The 21,095-nt window shown below is 40.1% G+C and overlaps 1 protein-coding gene across 1 annotated transcript in view; it reads right to left on the reverse strand.

Annotated features, from left to right (window-relative positions):
* MEI4 (meiotic double-stranded break formation protein 4) overlaps positions 1–21,095 on the reverse strand; it is a 203,414-nt gene that overhangs the window by 147,893 nt on the left and 34,426 nt on the right. The window contains exon 2 of the mRNA XM_032650884.1: positions 14,824–15,359. Coding sequence (XP_032506775.1) covers positions 14,824–15,359 — 536 coding nt within the window. The remainder of the gene's footprint in view (positions 1–14,823; positions 15,360–21,095) is intronic.

Here is a 21,095-nt window from a genome sequence, read left to right on the forward strand (position 1 = left end):
GATTCTTCCAATCCAAGAACATGGTTTATCTCTCCATCTGCTGGTATCTTTAATTTCTTTCATCAGTGTTCTATAGTTTTCTGCATACAGGTCTTTTGTCTCCTTAGGTGGGTTTATTCCTAGGTATTTTATACTTCTTGTTGAAATGGTAAATGGGATTGTTTCCTTAATTTCTCTTTCAGATTTTTCAGCATTAGCATATAGGAATGCAAGAGATTTCTGTGCATTAATTTTGTATCCTGCTGCTTTACCAAATTCATTGATTAGCTCTAGTAGTTTTCTGGTACCGTCTTTAGGATTCTCTATGTATAGTATCATCTCATCTGCAAACAGTGACAGCTTTACTTCTTTTCTGATTTGGATTCTTTTATTTCTTTTTCTTCTCTGATTGCTATGGCTAAAACTTCTAAAACTATTTTGAATAATAGTGGTGAGAGTGGGCAACCATGTCTTGTTCCTGATCTTAGTGGAAATGGTTTCAGTATTTCACCATTGAGAACAAGGTTGGCTGTGGGTTTCTCATATATGGAGTTTATTATTTTGAGGTAAGTTTGCTCTATGCCCACCTTCTAGAGGGTTTTTATCAAAAATGGGTGTTGAGTTTTTACTAAAGCTTTTTCTGCATCTATTGAGATGATCCTATGGTTTTTGCCCTCCAGTTTGTTATTATGGTGTATCACATTGATTGATTTGCATATGTAGAAGATTCCTTGCATTCCTTGGATAAACCCCACTTGATCCTGGTGTATGATCCTTCTGATGTGCTGTTGGATTCTGTTTGCTAGTATTTTGCTGAGGATTTTTACAACTATGTTCATCAGTGATATTGGCCTGTAGTTTTCTTTTTTTGTGACATCTTTGCCTCATTTTGGTATGGGGGTGATGGTGGCCTTGTAGAATGAGTTGGGGAGTGTTCCTATCTCTGCTATATTTTGGAAGAGGTTGAGAAGGAGAGGTGTTAGCTCTTCTCTAAATGTCTGATAGAATTCACCTGTGAAGCCGTCTGGTCCTGGGCTTTTATTTGTTGGAAGATTTTTAATCATAGTTTCAATTTCAGCACTTGTGATTGATCTGTTTATATTTTCTATTTCCTCCAGGTTCAATCTTGGAAGGTTGTGCTTTTCTGAGAATTTGTCCATTTTTTCCAGGTCATCATTTTATTGGCATATAGTTGCTTGTAGTAATCTCTCACGATCCTTTGTATTTCTACAGTGTCAGTTGTTATCTCTCCTTTTTCCATTTCTAATTCTATTGATTTGAGTCTTCTCCCTTTTTTCCTGATGAATCTGGCAATGGTTAATCAATTTTGGTTATCTTCTCAAAGAACCAGCTTTTAGTTTATTGATCTTTGCTATCGTTTCCTTCATTTCTTTTTCATTTTTTTCTGATCTGATCTTCATGATTTCTTTCCTTCTGCTAACTTTGCGGTTTTTTAGTTTGTTTTCTCTAATTGCACTATGATGAGGTTAAGTCGTTTATTTGAGATGTTTCTTGTTTCTTGAAGTAGGACTATTACTATAAACTTCCCTCTTAGAACTGCTTTTGCTGCTTCCCATAGGTTTTGGGTCATTGTGTTTTCATTGCCATTTATTCTAGGTATTGTTTGATTTCCTCTTTGGTTTCTTCAGTGATATCTTCGTTATTTAGTAGTGTACTGTTTAGCCTCCATGTGTTTGTATATTTTACAGACTTCTTCCTGTAATTGATATCTAGTCTCATAGCGTTGTGGTCAGAAAAGATACTTGATATAATTTCAAGTTTCTTCAACTTACCAAGGCTTGATTTGTGACCCAAGATATGATCTATCCTGGAGAGTGTTCCATGAGCACTTAAGAAGAAAGTATATTCTGTTGTTTTTGGATGGAATGTCCTATAAATACCAATTAAGTCTATCTTGTTTAATGTATCATTTAAAGCTTGTGTTTATTTATTTTCATTTTGGATGATCTGCCCATTGGTGAAAGTGGGGTGTTAAAGTCCCCTACTGTTATCGTGTTACTGTCCATTTCCCCTTTTATAGCTGTTAGTATTTGCCTTATGTATTGAGGTGCTCCTATGTTGGGTGCATAAATATTTGCAATTGTTATATCTTCTTCTTGGATTGATCCCTTGATCATTAGGTAGTGTCCTTCTTTGTCTCTTGTAGCAGTCTTTATTTTAAAGTCTATTTTGTGTGATATGAGAATTGCTACTCCAGCTTTCTTTTGATTTCCATTGCATGGAATATCTTTTTCCATCCCCTCACTATCAGTCTGTATCTGTCCCTAGGTGTGAAGTGGGTCCCTTGTAGACAGCATATATACAGGCCCTAATTTTGTATCCATTCAGCCAGTCTCTGTCTTTTGGTTGGAGCATTTAATCCATTTATATTTAAGGTAATTATCGATATGTATGTTCCTATGAACATTTTCTTAATTGTTTTGGGTTTGTTATTGTAGCTCTTTTCCTTCTCTTGTGTTTCCTGCCTAGAGAAGTTCCTGTAGCATTTGCTGTAAAGCTGGTTTGGTGGTGATGAATTCTCTTAGCTTTTGCTTGTCTGTGAAGGTTTTAATTTCTCCATCGAATCTGAATGAGATCCTTGCTGGGTAGAGTATTCTTGGTTGCAGGTTTTTCTCCTTCATCACATTAAATATATCCTGCCACTCCCTTCTGGATTGCAGAGTTTCTGCTGAAAGATCAGCTATTAACCTTATGGGGATTCCCCTGTATGTTATTTGTTGCTTTCCCCTGGCTGCTTTTAACATTTTTTCTTTGTATTTAATTTTTGATAGTTGGAGTAATATATGTCTTGGCATGTTTCTCCTTGGATTTATCCTGTATGGGTTTCTCGAGCTTCCTGGACTTGATTGACTATTCCCTTTCCCATATTAGGGAAGTTTTCAACTATAATCTCTTCAAATATTTTCTCAGTCCCTTTCTTCTTCTCTTCTTCTTCTGGGACCCCTATAATATGAATCATGGTGCATTTAATGTTGTCCCAGTGGTCTCTGAGACTATCCTCAATTCTTTTCATTCTTTTTTCTTTATTCTCCTCTGTGGTAGCTATTTCTGCTCTTTTATCTTCCAGGTCACTTATCCGTTCTTCTGCTTCAGTTATTTTGCTATTGATTCCTTCTAGAGAATTTTTAATGTCATTTATTATGTTGTTCATCATTGTTTGTTTGCTCTTGAGTTCTTCAATTTCCTAGTTAAATGTTTCTTGTATTTTCTCCATTCTAGTTCCAAGATTTTGGATCATCTTTACTATCATTACTGTGGATTCTTTTTCAGGTAGACTGCCTATTTCCTCTTCATTTGTTTGGTCTGGTAGGTTTTTACTTTGATCCTTGATCTTCTGTGTATTTCTCTGTCTTCTCATTTTGCTTAACTTACTGCATTTGGGGGTCTCCTTTTTGCCAGCTGCAGTTTTGTATTTCCCGTTGTTTTTGGTGTCTTCCCCCAGTGCGTAAGATTGGTCACTGGGTTGTGTAGGCTTCTTGGTGGAGGTGACTGGTGCCTGTGTTCTGTTGGATGAGACTGGACCTTGCCTTTCTGGTGGGCAGGGCTGCATCCGGTGGCGTGTTTTGAGGTTTCTGTGAACTTATTATGATTCCAGGCAGCCTCTCAGCAAATGTGTGGGGTTGTTTTCCTGTCTTGCTAGTTGTTTGGCATGGGGTGTCCAATGCCAAACATTGTAGCTTGCTGGTCGTTGAGTGGAGCTGGGTCTTAGAATTGAGATGGAGATCTCTGTGAGAGTTTTTGCTATTTGATATTATGTGGGGCCAGGAGGTCTCTGGTGGACCAATGTCCTGGACTCAGCTCTCCCACCTAAGAAGCTCAGGCCTGACACCCAGCTGGAGCACAAAGACCCTGTCACCCGCACAGGTCAGAAGAAAATGGGAGGACAAAGAAAGAAAGAAAGAAAAATAAATAAATAAAATAAAATAATTAAAATAAAAACAATATTAAAAATAAAATTTTAAAAGTAATAAATAAAAAAGAATGAAAGAATAGAGCAACAAACCAATAAAGAAATCCACCAATGATAAGAAGCACTAAAAACCATACTAAAAAAAGAAAAAAAAAAATGGACAGAAAGAACCCTAGGACAAATGGTAAAAGCAAAGCTATACCAGACAAAATCACACGATGAAGCATACACATACACACAATAAGAGAAAAAGGAAAAAGATATATATATATTAAGAAAAAAAGAGAGCAACCAAATCAATAAACAAATCTACCAATGATAATAAGCTGTAAATACTAAACTAAGATAAACAAAACCAGAAACAAATTAGATGCAGAAAGCAAACCCCATGTCTACAGTTGCTCCCAAAGTCTACTGCCTTAATTCTGGGATGAATCGTTGCCTATTCATGTATTCCACAGACGCAGGGTACATCAAGTTGATTGTGGAGCTTTAATCTGCTGCTCCTGAGGCTGCTGGGAGAGATTTCTCTTTCTCTTCTTTGTTCGCACAGCTCCCGGGGTTCAGCTTTGGATTCGGCCCCGCCTCTGCGTGTAGGTCGCCTGAGGGCGTCTGTTCCTGCCCAGATTGGACGAAGTTAAAGTAGCAGCTGATTAGGGGCCTCTGGCTCACTGAGGCCGGGGGAGGGAGGGGTACAGAATGCGGGGTGAGCCTGCAGTGGCAGAGGCCGGCGTGATGTTGCAACAGCCTGAGGCACGCCATGTGTTCTCCCAGTGAAGTTGTCCCTGTATCACAGGACTCTGGCAGTGGCGGGCTGCACAGCCTCCTGGGGTGGGGTGAGGTGTGGATAGTGACCTGTGGTTTCACACAGGATTCCTGGTGGCTGCAGCAGCAGCCTTAGCATTTCATGTTGGTCTCTGGTGTCCGTGCTGATAGCCATGGCTCATACCTCTCTCTGGAGCTCGTTTAGGCAGTGCTCTGAATCCCCTCTCCTCGCGCAGCCCAAAACAATGATCTCTTGCCTCTTAGGCAGCTCCAGACTTTTTCCCAGACTCCCTCCTGGCTCACTGTGGTGCACTAGCCCCTTCAGGCTGTGTTCACACAGCCAACCCCAGTCCTCTCCTTGGGGTCTGACCTCCAAAGCCTGAGCCTCAGCTCCCAGCCCCCACCTGCCCCAGCAGGTGAGCAGACATGCCTCTCAGGCTGGTGAGCTCCAGTCAGCACCAATCCTCTGTGCAGGAATCTCTCCGCTTTGCCCTCTGCACCCCTGTTGCTGTGCTCTCCTCTGTGGCTCCGAAGCTTCCTCCCCGCCCACCCCCCGTTTCCACCAGTGAATGGGCTTCCTAGTGTGTGGAAACATTTCCTCCTTCACAGCTCCCTCCCAGAGATGCAGGTCCCATCACTATTCTTTTGTCTCTGTTTTTTCTTTTGCCCTACCCAGGTATGTGGGGATTTTCTTGCCTTTTGGGAAGTCTGAGGTCTTCTGCCAGTCTTCAGTAGGTGTTCTGTAAGAGTTGTTCCACATGTAGATGTATTTCTGATGTATCTGTGGGGAGGAAGGTGATCTCCACATCTTACTCCTCCGCCACCTTGAAGTTTCCCGCTATGTGGACCATTTTTAAAGTTTTTATTGAATTTGTTACAACAGTGCTTCTGTTTTATGTTTCATATTTTTGGCTGCAAGGCATGTGGGATCTTAGCTCTCCAACTGGGGATTGAACCCGCACCCCTGCATTGGAAGGCAATGTCTTAACCACTAGACCACCAGGGAAGTCCCTAAAATTGATTTTCTATAATTAAAATAGGAAGAAAAATCCATGATACCTGCTAATAAGCTCATCGGTCAGCGGGAAGCTGTGGCCATTGGAAGGGTATGTTTGTGACACCACAAAATGAGGCCCTGCTGCCTAGTACATGGAGGTGCTTCAGGAATGTCATTACAGTGTCAGCAAGACAGAGCTGCTCCTTGGGAAGGTTTTATACACAGAAAAATTTGACCAAAAGACAGAAGATGGTATTTAAGTATATAGGAGTATATGAAGTATAACCTGTCATTTACTTTCATTCTCTTATTTTCAATTCACAAAATACTTCACTTTGCTCCTGGAATGAGCTCAGCATTATATCAGGAATAGTAGAGAAAATAGGATATGGCCCTTCCTCAGGAGAGCATATGATACCTGATATTATGCTAATAAGCACTTCATTTGCATCTACACACTGAAAATTCCCAACAGCCCTATGAGGTAATCACATTTACTGTCCCCATTTTATAGATGTGGAACTCGATATCAGTTATCTAAGGCCGGCGCTAGTAAATAAAAGTTTGGGCGTGCTAACCTAAGCTGTTAATCTCTGTGATAAAAACATTTGACAGGTTTAATAAAACATTAAAAAAAATTCAAGCCATACTAGATAAGCTGAAATAATACAGCATATGGCAAACAGAAAAGTGAATTATGTAGACAATAATCACTACAGAAGTTCAGAAGAGGAGCCCATTTCAGGATCAAATTGAAAAGACAGAATTTATGAGTGAAGTAAGATTTGAGTCATGTTTTGACGTATTTATTTGGGTGGGGTGTGCAAGTCAATCTCAATGGTTTTCCCAGATGTTGTTTACTTTGGGGATCACAGCATCGTTTTGGAATCACATGAAAAGGATGAGCGCCCTCCTAGGAAAAAGAGCACATGCTCCAACACACAAAATTGTGCACATGATTTTAAATTGTACACCTTATACCTCAGGGCTGCAGAAGAAACTCGAGTTATTTAACAAAACAATAGAAGAAACTTCACTACCTGGACCTTCTCATCTCGTTAGGCACATGTCTTCCAAAGCTCCACTCCTTCCCAACCGAACCCCCCAGACTGCAGCAGTTCCAGGGCTCTCCAAGCTTCCCCCTGCCTCAGTGTCTCTCGTCAAGCAGCTGGCATACCTCTCCCAAGTTATCTTTCAGGGGGCCCTTCTAAATCTTGCCCATCTTACCAGGTTAGTTCAAGGCACTGGAAAGCCTCAAGTATGAAAAACAGTGATCAACTGAGATGGGGAAATCAAGACCAGAAGAAAATAGAGGCAAAGCAGGGAACAAGGAAAATATAAAAGTTTTACACATTACTGTACATAAAACAAGAACTGGGAGCTATGAAAAGGAACAATCAAGAGAACAGGAACTCATACAAACGAAAAATATTTCAGCAGAAATAAAAATTCAATAGAATGGCTAAAAGAAAAAGTTGAGGAAATCTCCCAGGAAAAAGAAAAAGGAAAAGAATAAACAGTACAAGAAAAAAGATAAGAAATCTAGAGGATCAGACCAAGAACTGTTCTAGACAAAGGATACAGAGAAAAGGCAGAAATATATGAGAAAAACTATTCAAAAATTTTTCAGAACTGAAAGATGGAATCCCAAATTCAAAGACCCACCAAGGACTCAAGAAAAAGACCCACACTGAGGTACACCATCTGTAATTACAAAACAATGGAAACAGGAGAGATCCTAAGTGCTTCTGCGGGTGTGCGAGGTTGAGGGATAGATCACATTGAAGGAATTACAATCAGAATTACACTGGAAATCTCATTAGAAACACTGGAATCCAGAAGTTAGTAGAAAAATGTTATAAATTCTACGGAAAAAATGATTTCCAACCAGAAATCTATCCTAATCCACCAATAAAGTTTAAAGTTGGAATAAAATATTTTAAGCAAACAAATATTTTTCAAGTTTACATCCCAGGAATCCATTCTAAGTGAGCTCGTAAACAATGTGCATCACCTAAATGAAGTTATAAACTAAGGAAAGGAATATATGAGATCTAGGGACTCAGAGACACAGCACAGAAAAGCAGCAAAGGGAATTCCCAGTCCATGGAATAAAGCTGATCAGAGACAGGAAGCTCAGTCCAGATGAGAACAGGAAGATGAAGGGCTCCAGAAGGTGTATCTTAAAATAAATAAAAGATGGAACTGATAAGTGACTTAATTTGTTTGGCCATACTGAGAGGATGTTTACAACCCTGTCAAAGTATATGAAAGAAGCATCAATTATAGGTATGCAGAAAACTAAGCAAGTGGACAAAAATATCCTAAGGAAAAAAAAGCTGTAAAAATAGGAAATGAAACCATTGTATATTAGATGTGTTGGTGTTAAAAATTACATCTTTATAATAATATAAATATGCAGTAACATATTTATAATAATACAAATACATCATGGCATGTTTACAATAGTACAAATACGTCTTGGCATGTTTATAATAATACAAATACATCTTGGCATGTTTATAATAATACAAATACGTCATGACATATTTATAATAATATGAATATGTAATATTTACTTAACCAAAACTATGACAAAATTATGATTGAGAGCAGCCACATAAGACATAAATTTTTGTCTTCTATGATAAAAAGTGAACAGATAAAAAAGAAAATAACTTGAGAAATAGGAGCATAAGCATTTTGTTTAAAAGCACAGGTGTAAGTGGGGGCAGAAGAGGAGTACAGACCTGGCCATGGTGGTCTCGGGTTAGCTCTTTGTCTCGGTGGACAGAGGGTTAGCTCTTTGTCATTATAATATGGAATAGTACATATTTTAAAAATACATTCACAGGTTTCTACTTCTGGAAAGTGGACCTGCGTATCTCTCATCCTCTCACTAAGTACTAAAAACCCTAGGCATTATATCTAAAACACACCCAAGAAGACTGACAGGTGGACAGGCTATGAACCTTAGGACCAAAGGAAGGACTAGGTGGTGAGTTCTCCGGTTTTCTTTTTTTTTTTCTGTAATTACTTAGGTTTTTGTTTTGTTTGTTTTTTTAAATTGAAGTATAGTTCATTTACAATGTTGTGTTAGTTTCAAGTGTACAGAAAAGTGATTCAGTTATACATATATATACATGTACATATACATATATATATATTCTTTCTCAGATTCTTTTCCCTTGTAGGTTATTACAAAAAACTGAGTATAGCTCCCTGTGCTGTACAGTAGTTCCTTGTCGGTTATTTTACATATAGTAATGTGTATATATCAATCCCAAACTCCTAATTTATCCCTCCCCACCTTTCCCCTTTGGTAACCGTAAGCTTGCTTTCCATGTTTGTGGGTCTATTTCTGTTTTGTTAATAAGTTCATTTGCACCATTTTTTTTTTAGATTCCACATATAAGTGATATCATATGATATTTGTCTTTCTCTGTCTGACTTACTTCACTTAGTATGACAATCTCTAAGTCCATCCATGTTGCTGCAAATGGCATTATTTCATTCTTTTTTATGGCTGAGTAATATTTCATTGTGTATATATACCACATATTCTTTATCCATTCATCTGCCAATGGTTAAATATTTAGGTTGTTTTCATGTCTTGGCTATTGCAAACAGTGTTGCTGTCAATATTGGGGAGCATGTATCTTTTCGAGTTATGGTTTTCTCCAGATATATGCCCAGGAGTGGGATTGAGAGGGTGTGGAGAAAAGCGGGAATGTAAATTGGTGCAGCCACTATGGAAAAAGGTATGGAGGGTCCTCAAAAAATAGATCTGATTTCCTTTTTGTCTTGTTTATCCCACATTTGGAAATAAAAAAGCCAACAACCCAGAAATGCCAATGAGTACGGACAAAAACAACAACAACAACGATAAAAGTCTGCTCCCCTAGCCAAAGGACAGAAAAGGGGCATCCTAGCAAGATGGAGAGCTTTAAAAGATAACCTCCCTAAAGCTACCAAACATCACAGGAAAAGACTGTGGCCCAGCCCGCTGTGGGAGCAAAGGCCACGGGAGGAGCCTAGATCCCACCTGCACCAGCTACAGTGAGACCCCCAAACCCACCCCACCAAGCACAACATGGAGCCCTGAGGACACAGAGTGAGGACAGCCTGGCACTGGGCCAGAGACTGGATTCTGATGGAGGATAAATCCGAGTCAGGAGCCCCTGCACAGTGAGACGTGTGCTGCGGTGAATTCATGGGAAGGGTATTTAATCAGCCTTTGTCAGCCAAAGGGAGACGGAGGCAGGGGACGAGGGAAGCTTCTCCAGGGAGCTGAGCCTCAAGCTCCGTCTGGAAAGCCAGGTGGAACTGGCTGGACAGCAGAAGGGCCTGGAAGGTCCTGCAGCACAGAGGGCAGGGACAGAACAGCAAGTCCTCGGACAACCACAAACACGCCTGCCTGACCGGGTGAAGAAGGTTTAGGATGGAATGGAGAGAGCTAAGGCCAAAGAGGCTGGATGAGGCCGTAGGAAAGGGCCCCACGGGCTGCGATGAGGAATGTGCCTCCTCGCGGATCCAGCGGGGCCACCGCCGGACTCCCAGCCGTGAGGCGGGGGATCAGACGGGGCCAGACGAGTCAGGACTCTGGCAGGAAGGGATGAGCATCAGGGAGCCGGCAGCAGGTGGGAAGAGGACTCTGCAGGCGATACCTGCAGACATCTGGGTCGGTCTTCCAGATTTGAGGATTGTGAGGAGAGAGAAGGGAGCAAGCAAGCACAGCCACACGCCGTCCTCATCGAGGGGCTAGTGTGCACAGCACTGCTAACTAGTTTTCTGAGCCTCATCTTCCCTATCTATCAAGTGGAAATAAGAATGGCAACCACACGTATCTCACAGAGTTACCGTATGAAAATGGGGAACACAGCTTATTACACCCCGTGGTTGCTGTAGCAAACTACCGCAAACTTAGTGGCTTAAAAGAACGTACATTTATTCCGTTACAGTTCTGGGGGTCGGGAGTCTGAACGGGTCTCACTGGGCCAAAGGGAAGGGGCTGGCAGGCCTGCCATCCATGCGGAGCCCATTTCTCTGCCTTCTCCAGCCTGCATTTCTTGGCTCTCGGCCCCCTCCTCCACCTCTACAGCAAGCAGCATAGCATCTTCAAAATTCTCTCTGATTTGGACACTGACTCTCCTGCCACCCTCTTTCACTTACAAGCACCCTTGTGGGTACTGGGCCCAAGGTGGGTAATCCAGGAAAACCTCATCCCAAGGTCAGTGGATAAGCAACCTGAAATCCCACCCACCTGCTGTCATGTAAGGTAACATATTCACTAGCTCCAGGGATTAGGATGTGATTATTCTGCTTACCATACATACAAAAGATTCTAATTTAATGTCTATTTGATAATCAGTTTTTTTTTCAATTTCACAATTAATATGTCTGAGAGTTGTTTTATGGTTTAAAAAAATAAGAAATCTGAAGAATATGTGTTCTAAGTAACTCACTATTATGTCTCTAAGATTTAGCAATGTATGCTAAATATCTAAAAAGCTCAATGATAACTATAGGTTTCGATATTTAACTTAATATAATCATTCCCATCTCTTTAAAACAAATGAAAATTTAAGACGAAGATACCACTGCAAAATCTAAATAGAACTATAAGCATTCTAGTGTTAAACTTCCATGATAGTAGAAATAGGTGGCCATACAATGCTAGAATTAGCTCATGCTGTTTCTAATCACAGAAATAAACACATGTCGAAGTCTGGAAGTATAGGAAAGGTCAGTTTGTCAGTCAAACAAAGGGCATTAAATAACTCAAAGGGAAACCTTCCTGATCCCAAGCAAGTACCCAGAGGAATGAGGAAGGCGCCATACTGGAGCCTGTAAGTAGGAGACAGTTCAACCCAAGTTAAGTCACCATTGCATCCCAGGACCCCTAGAACAGGGCCACTGCAGACCCCTGGAAGCCATCTGGTTTCAAGATATGTATCTTCCATGCCTGTCAAATGTCACACTATAGATTATACCTTCAAGTCCTACACCTAATGGTTATCCTAAAAATATAATACAGACATGGAACTAAGATAACAATTCCTAAAAAATTTGTTATTAAATAAACATAATATAAAGTTCCTTTAAAAAAAGCACAAAAATAAATAGGATTTATCCAAATCTAAAAAAATCAGAAATCATATACTTTCCCCTAAACTTATTAATAATTTCAACCAAGCTAATATCAGAGAATTACTCAAAATAATTTCTAAGATATCTCATTTCAATCTATTTCTTGAACATATGTGTATATATATATATATATATATACACACAGACACACATATATATATATGTATATGCAGCTCTAATATAACTGATATTCAACATGATGACCTCAAGATTTTGAAAGATACCAAGTTCTTATTGGTATCATTAAAGAAAGACTAAGTTATGGTCAGAATAATTTTACTACTGAATGTGTTGAGGACATGTTGTTGAATATTTAGATTTTATTTAAAACCTGACTGTATGTGAATTATAGATACATGAAATCCCTCAGTCAGAATATTAAAGTATTCATACCACACCTTTTCCTGTCACATTGCACAAACACAGTTTCACTTTAATGAAATCAATAGCAGGGCTCACGTTTTTAACCAGTATAATTTAATTAAACACTTCCAATCTATGGAAACAAGGTTTTGCAAAAGAAGTACTTTTTCCCCCTAAACTGGGATATTTTGTTTTAATAAATCAAGAATAGTATCAATAAAAAATATAATAGTAGGAGCTATCCTATATTTCCTGTCAGAATATATTCTTTCTTGAGATTTTGTTTATTACTCAAGGAAAGCTAAAAAAAACACAGAAAACCATTTATAAAGAGTAATTGTTAGTCAATTTTTCTACTAAAGAAGTTTTGTGAACATATCTGGAACAAGATGACAATGGTAATAATAATAATGACGGTAGTAATAACGACAAAAGTTTGAATGATCTAGTCTAAGATGCTTTTGCTGGGGAGAAGAAAAATCCCCAGAGATAAAGTCATTAAAACTTATTTATGAACCATCATCCTAACTGTGAATGCAGTGAGCAATTTTATGATCCTACTTTCTCTAAATGGCAACAATGACCTCTCCAAGAAAAGTAGAGGTAATTGCAAGCAGAGGACAGCTTAACCTTCCCAGACAGACACAGGACCAAGACAACAATTAGATATTGGCTAAACAACAAAGCCTCTCATTCACTCATTCTTCCACTGCTGACCAACTATTCAACAATGGCTTGTACCATGATAAATGGTATGAAAATACACTTCAGACCCACCTGCACCATCACAAGTTTCTTCTATACATACAGTTCCCAACTCTACTCTTGTGTTGGCCAATCCTTCAGTGAGAGAAAGACTAGACTGAAAAAATATTTGCATTATCTGGTAACTGATAAGGAATATGAATGCTAGTATCTCGAAGGCTCCAAGTCACACAAAACCTGTTTAAAGTAGTTTTAAAAGAAGAGAGCAAACATATGCAAAAAAACAGATTTAGGAATATTAAGTATTCGAGGTATTTATTGATGGCTAAGAAGCTGATTATATAACGCAGATAGATACCATGGAAAATCTGATATTTAATTTCTGATTGACCATATGAGGTAGAAAAAATTTTCAGTTTGCTAGACAGAAAATTCAGTATCTTTCAAAAATGCCAAAAGCTTAATTGTAAAGTTTTCTATAATAGTGATCAAATCATACCTTAATAGAGAAGGAAAGAACAGATGGACGTGCAACAAATTAGCTTATTAGTTCAATTTTGTCAGAGTTTTGAAAATTCAGGTAAAGCCGATATTGTACAAAAACTCTGAGCATTAGATAATGACACTGGGAACAAACATGAGACAGAGAGGTATCAGAAAAAACAAGGTCCAACAACCTTGTGAACCTTTACCCAATGAAATGTAGTAAATAAGTTAAATGGACCTTTTGGTCTCCTCTGATATTTTTAGTAGTCAATTAAAAAAGATTAAAATATGAAGGCATTTACAACCATCCCAAAGGATAAGATAGTGAAGAAGATAGAAAGTAATACCAAAAAGAAACTCTCCATTATGTCTCAAGAGCCAAACAACAAAACAACTTCAGGTTACCTCAATGTCACCTGTAAGAAAAGAATCCCTGAGTCAACTTTTCTAAGCCATGTTAAGTAAATAAGAAAAACAAAAACCAAAACAATGCCATATAGTATCTGTTCCTCAGCCAATGTATTCTATTAACCCACATCTGCAGTGGGTCCATGGGGTATTATGCCACTTACAAGGGAAATTCTAACAGAAGAGAAAAACAGTCTTTGATCTTCAGGCATCTGCTAGTCAATGCCAGAGAAAGAACAAACTCTACAGTACAGGTAATCCATTCTGAGGAATTTAATGGTCATAGACATTACAGATTGGAAAACCATAAGTATAAGTGGTGTTCTGAAAAGCATTGAGACTTTTTGAGCAATAGGAAGAAAATGTAGGCAGGGGAAAACAAAAGAGAAGCATCCAGGGCTTCCTTGGTGGTGCAGTGGTTGAGAATCCACCTGCCAATGCAGGGGACACAGGTTCGATCCCTGCTCTGGGAAGATCCCACATGCTGCGGAGCAACTAAGCCCATGTGCCACAACTACTGAGCCTGCGCTCTAGAGCCCGTGAGCCACAACTACTGAGCCCGCGTGCCACAACTACCGAAGCCTGCGTGCCTAGAGCCCATGCTCCACAACGAGAGAAGCCATGGCAATGAGAAACCCACACACTGCAACGAAGAATAGCCCCCACTCGCCGCAACTAGAGAAAGCCTGCGCGCAGCAACAAAGACCCAACACAGCCAAAAATAAATAATTAACAACAAAAAAGAGAAGTATCCAAAGATACCAATAAAAAAACAGGGAAGGTAACTCAAAGTGGAGAAGCATAAACTTGAAAGCATAGGCATCTATGGAGAGAACAAAGCTGTGGCATCAGAGGCCATAGCTGGGTCGTGAGGACCCAAGCAGATGTTGCTGGGTCAGAACTCCACATGGCTGCAAAACAAGGTCCAGATGGAGACTGAGCCACGAGGCCAAGGGACCATAACAGGCACTACCCAGTGGGCGTGCTTGCCCAAACTACTGACATGGTATTTCATACATAGAAAAGATGTATTACTTACCCGATTGATATGGTTGTTGCTTAAAATAACCTGTAGCAGGGTCTTCTCGAATTCTTCCAACTTCTTGGAACACTTTTTAAGAATATGATTAGATAAGTTACGATCACCGATCAGTCTAGCTAAAGTATCCACAGCTTCGATCCAGAAGCTTGAACAAGGAAGTTTGGGTTCTCGGTAAAAAGTGATCAAGCCATCCAGCAACTGAAAAACAGAATCGGATACTGTGGAAGAGGCGTTTTCAAAGTGGCTTAAGTCTGTTTTCAGACTCTCTGACTCGGTCAAGGTCTTCAGTCCAAGCAGATGTTGCAAGAACTGCATGTGAGAAGACAGAGGCTTTTCCAGAGGAGCACAAGGTCTGTTCACAATGGACAGTGGTGGGAAGGGGGTGGAGATGCAGCTCTCCCCAGAATGCTCGGTCATCTCTGAAGGTTCAGTTCTCTGATCATTTGATAAAACGCACCCAGAATCTTCCAGCAGAGTCGAAGTGTTTTCAGAACTTCTAGGTTCCTGAGCCTGCAACTGGGAAGATGGACCTCCTGAAATAGAAAGAAACAGAAGTGTTATCTTTCTGTATCTTTTTTTTTTTTTTTTTTGCTGCACCGCACAGCATGTGGGATCTTAGTTCCCTGACCAGGGATCGAACCTGCATCCCCTGCTTTGAAAGCACAGTCTTAACCATTGGGCCACCAGGGAAGTCCCTAACATTTCTTCATATAAAAACTAAACATTGATTTTTCTAACTTAAAATACTAAATGAAGCATGAAATATGTATTAAACATCTGAAAAGCACTAGTATAAAAATTGATAGAGGAGAAACTGTGAATGAAATTGCTTAGACTGACTGCAGACAAGGTCTTTATCTGGTAGAAAGCACAGATGATTCACCCATGTTTTGTTAAGTCACTATCTCCCAGTCAAGGCCATGCTTGAAAGATACAGAGAAGAGACCACGAAACCTGAAGGAGGTCACTGTCTGGTATAGATTCCAACAGGTATCTGCAAAACAACAGGTGTATGTAAGATAGAGATATGCTCAGGGCACTATGAAAATAGGAGGAACACTGAACAGCCCACCCCAGTTAGATCAGTGCCTCCTGGAAGAAGTGATGGTAGAACTAATTTATAACACATAAGCAAGAATTCCAAGTTAAAAAGTTGGGGGAATGGAGGAAGAGAAGAGAATTCCATCTACCAAAGGGTACGCACAAAAGCACAACTTAAGAAGGAAAAGAAAAGCACTGTATATATAAGGACCCACCAGTAGTTTCATGTTCCTTTTACAGAAAATATAAGGCAAGATATTAAGTTGGAGAAATATGTAGAGGCCGGTCACAAAAGATCTTAAAAGAGATATTAAGGACCTCAGAATTTATATGTAGAGTGTAGCGTGAGTATAAGTTGGAAAAATTATCTATATACCCACACATATACCTAATATATAAAAATAAATATATAAACAATGTATATATGTATGTGTACTTATTTATAATTATTAAGTATATCTGTCTGTATCTATGTATATATATGTATGTGTGTGTGTGTGTGTGTATGTCACAGATCCTTGAAACTATATATATAACCACCAGAATTTTCTGACATCAGCTGAGACATACTGCAGTTCAGGTTTAACTTAGTAACTTCGGGTCATTTTGTGACAGAGATGCCATCGTAAACACAAAAAGGCTGTTGTTTGTAAAATGATTATCAGTAAAACGTACACACAAAATTCTCACTGAATGTTCTACAGCACATGCATACATCTATGCAGCCACATCTGAGAAATACTGACGTCAGCAGTGGAAGCAGAATGGGACAATAAACAGTGTATCGTAGGAAAGTGAAATGGTCGCATTTTCATTTCACAGATCACTCTATGGGCTTTGTGAAGGGCACACTGGAGAAGGACCCAGTGAGACACAGAAAGATCAGCTCAGTCACTCCTATCAGTCCTGATATCAAGTGATGAGAGAAATGAAACAAGCAGTTACAGTGGAAGACTGGAAAGGAAACACAAAGGGAAGCCAGCTGACTGACTGACAGGCATTAGAGTAGAGTAGGAATAAATGCATCCCGTGATTCTGAATTAGGTGACTGGGTGGACGACGGTGCTACCAAGTGATCAGTAAAAATACAAACAGAAAAATGGCTTAGGAGAAACAAAGAGAAGCTAGTCTTGGCCATGTAAACTTGGAAGCAACCAGAGGAAATCTAGGTGAAGATATTCACCTGGAAACTGGCCACACGAGCCAAAGGATGGGGAAAAGGTCTAGACTGAAACTACATTTTAGGAGCCATCAGTGTGCAGGTGGGATGTGGAAGGATGAAAATGGTAATGATCACTTGGGGAGGGGATGAGCAGTGGCCAGAGCAGAGGCTCCAAGAGGGACCCTGAGAAGCATCAATCTGAGGGCTGAGTACAGAAAAGACAATCACCAGGGAGACAGAGGAGAAACAATTAAAGAGGTACAAGCAGAATAAAAACAACAGTGTCATGAAAGGCTAGGGAATAGTTTCAAGGAGAATTACATGCTGGAGGGAAGTCCAATAAAATGTAGAGCTAAAAAAACACATCGGAATTACCAGCTAGAAAATCACCAGCGATCAAGTCCAAAGCGGCTCCGGTCAGTCGGGGCGGTGGGCAGAAGCCACAGTGAGCAGACTGAAGCGTGATGGGGAAAGTCACAAAGACAGTGAAGAGTGGCGAAGGCTTCTGAGGACCTGGGTCGGGACAGCTTAACACAGAGAGTAACTGCAGGCAAACATGGCCGGACACACTGGGAGAAACATGAGCAGCTATAGATTATGAAGAAAAAAGCTGGAGAGGCAAAAGCTGGAGGCAGGAGAGAAAATAGGTGGGGCGGGACTCGGGAGCAGGCGGAAGGAGACTGAGTCGAGGACCAGTGGATGGGTTGCACTTACTGATGAGGAAGGAGTTTTCCCACACCCACCCCCCCGCAGGCTGAAGGAAATAGGATGAGAATGTACAGGGATGTAAAAATACCCCTGGCACATAGGAAGTGACAGGAGATCTCATCCAAGTCTTTAAAAATTTATTTTTTATTTTGGAGATGGGGGACACTAGCTGAACAGGACATAAAAACAATGGCAAAAGCAGCATCCTCTCCCTGCCCCAGCATAAACTGGAAATCTATCTAATTTACTGCTCTTTTTTCCTTCAGTAAAATGAGAAGCTGATGAGGCAGAAGCAGAGGATTAAGCTGTAATTTAGCATGCATTCATTTAACAAGTGTCTACTATGACCATTACAAGTGTGCAAGTGTGTGCTTGGGAATTATCACTACAGTATCTGTACTCCAAGTTAGGGAGGTGATGCAGCCAATCCCCAAATGTGGTGGTGCCCAGAGCAGTGAACTGTCAGCAACACGTTTAACGACACGTGGCTGTTTCTATATTAAAACAGGCAGACAACATGTTCCTTTGAAGCCAACAGACGTTTCCTTTTTCGTAGGAGCAAAGGAAAAACATTTGAAATCACTTCTCAAGACATCCAGCTCACACTTCACACAAGTAAAACAGGGGGTACTACGGTAATTATTCAGGTAGATTACATATTTCTTTCACAAAATTCAAAAAGGTTCTCCACTAAGAAAGTGAACATAAGTTTAAATATTTTATTAACCTGCTCAATTTTCCAGAAAAGTAAGCTGAACTTCACAGGTGATGATTTCAGGGAAGACTCATAAAATGAATTCTCCCAACAACTAAGTTGGGAAGCAAAAGCTGCTTTCTTGTTTCTGCTTCTCACTCACTCCTCACTGGCGTGCCTTTGGGCAAGTAATGACCATGCCATCTCATCTCCAGGTGCTCACAGGTGCAAATTTGAAGGGAGTAGTTCTAGACGCATGGGCTCTGGTGATAGGAATACACAAAACCGAGTACCATTCTTCCTCTCTGGTTTGTTTCTGTGTCCTCAGAGAAGAGTGATAAGGCCATATGCTGAGGATGACAATTACTAAAGTCATGCTACCAAATCGAAGAAAAGAATCTATATTCACATTTCACTTTACAAAGTAGCTCCAGGGAATAATTCAATTGTTCAGAGGAACCCTGGAAAGTGTGCTGTTATCCCTAATTTACCAATAAGGACATAAAACACAGGCTCAACTTGATGAAGAGGCCTGAGAAAAGCCACACAAGTGAGCAAGGAAAACCAAGCCTTCTGTTTCAAGGTCTTCCAACCACGGCAAAGAGGCCTCTGTGTTTCCATACCAGCTTCTGTACATTTCCACTATGGCATTCATCAATTTCTTTTTTTTTTAATAAATTTATTTATTTACTTATTTTTGGCTGCAATGGGTCTTCCTTCATTGCTACACACGGGCTTTCTCTAGTTGTGGTGAGCAGGGACTACTCTTCGTTGCAGTGTGCGGGCTTCTCATTGCGGTGGCTTCTCTTGTTGTGGAGCACGGGCTCTGGGCACGCGGGCTTCAGTAGTTGTGGCGCGCGGGCTCAGCACTTGTGGCTCACAGGCTCTAGAGCGCAGGCTCAGTAGTTGTGGCGCGTAGGCTTAGTTGTTCCATGGCATGTGGGATCTTCCCGGACCAGGGCTCGAACCCATGTCTCCTGCACTGGCAGGCGGATTCTTAACCACTGTGCCACCAGGGAAGCCCCCATCAATTTCTATGTTATCCACTTGTTTCTGGGCTCCTGAATGGCAGAAGTCCTGTCTCTTGTCATCTTTGTGGTCCCCTCACTGAGGAATGTTATCATCTGTAGAAGACACCTTATCAGGGGAAATGCTTAGGGCGACAACCTGCTGCTGGCTGAGACAGACCTCCTCATCCCTCAATATTCACGGTGCACCGCGATTTTACACCAAACTGCGACAATTACATACACAGATAAGAGAAATCAAACAGCACAGATAGAAAGACAGAAAGAATATGGTTATTCCAATAATAACTGATAATGTCTCAGAGTACTTGCTAACAAAAAGCCAATAATTTACTTTTTATAGTATCTACTACTTCTGGTAACCAATAACCAATTAATTTCCTCTTCTATTTGTCCTCAGTGATGAAACTGTAGAAATGCAAACAGCATTAGCACTGGAAACCAACACTTTCAGGGTGGAAACCCCTCACTGCCTACTAAATAAAGTAAATAATAGTGGGCAAATGTTCCTATTGTATATATTCTTATAAAATGGAAAAGACAAACGGGGAAAAAGCTTTCCTAGAGAGGATTAAACATTTTCAGTGATACTGAATATATTAACAGGTTATAATCTTGCAATAGTCATAAATGAAATATTTATTCATAAAACAAGATTTTTAAATATCCACCCTTATTTGGGTAACACAGAGCATGGAAACAGAAAAGGATTCCTGTCTCTTTAAATGAATCTTACATAACCACAATCAGATTTCACTCATTTGCTTGGATGACTTTTCTCAACATAAATCGCAAAGCATGGCTAACAAAGGAGAGGAGAGAAAATGAAGCCATGCTCCTGCATCTTTTTGTAATTCCTGTTGTTCCAGGAGGGATTAAGGTAAAGCAGAAGTCAAATGATGCTTCTTTCTTGTTATTGGGCTGAAGGGACTGAGGACTGTAATTTCCCTTCAAGTCACTGGATATGATCTAATTAACACGTGTGTTATTAGATTTAAAAGAGATAATAAACTACACACACACACAAACTGATCAAGCACAGTCCAGTACATATGAAATGCAAATATTATCTATTATTGTTAAATGATTATAGATGTCAAGAATCTAAATTATGCTGAAGTGTGAAACCATATACAAAAGTACATGAAATAAGACAGCAATTAAAACTACAGATTCTGCCTAAAATATTCTATAGTCTCTCCCATACACTGGATCCCACAGACCTTCTATTCCACTTTACTGGACCCTTAACTCTTCCATTTTCTTGCACTTGTTAACTTCCACTTTAATCCACTTACCGTTTCAGAGTGGATCGCAAGCATACTTAACAAAACAGAGCCAGTGCCCTCTTGCCACACATCCTGCCCTAGAAATGCTCACCCTTGAACAGTAAATATATATTCTGCTGCCCTCCACAAAATATTCACACCCACATCAACTTTCATGCCTTTTCTCATCCATTTCCATAGTTCCTACTTCATTTATAAAAGAACCAGCTGTTTAAAATGCATCTTTACACCTTGCAAACCCCATGAACTCTATGTTTATAAAACTGAACAAGTCATCTTCACACTCGCACACACACACAACACAACTTATGTTTCTCCTATGTGCTATCTATGTCAGCTGACAGCAG

This window comes from Phocoena sinus, chromosome 12 (genome assembly GCF_008692025.1).
Source record: "Phocoena sinus isolate mPhoSin1 chromosome 12, mPhoSin1.pri, whole genome shotgun sequence".
Taxonomy (NCBI): Eukaryota; Metazoa; Chordata; class Mammalia; order Artiodactyla; family Phocoenidae; genus Phocoena; species Phocoena sinus.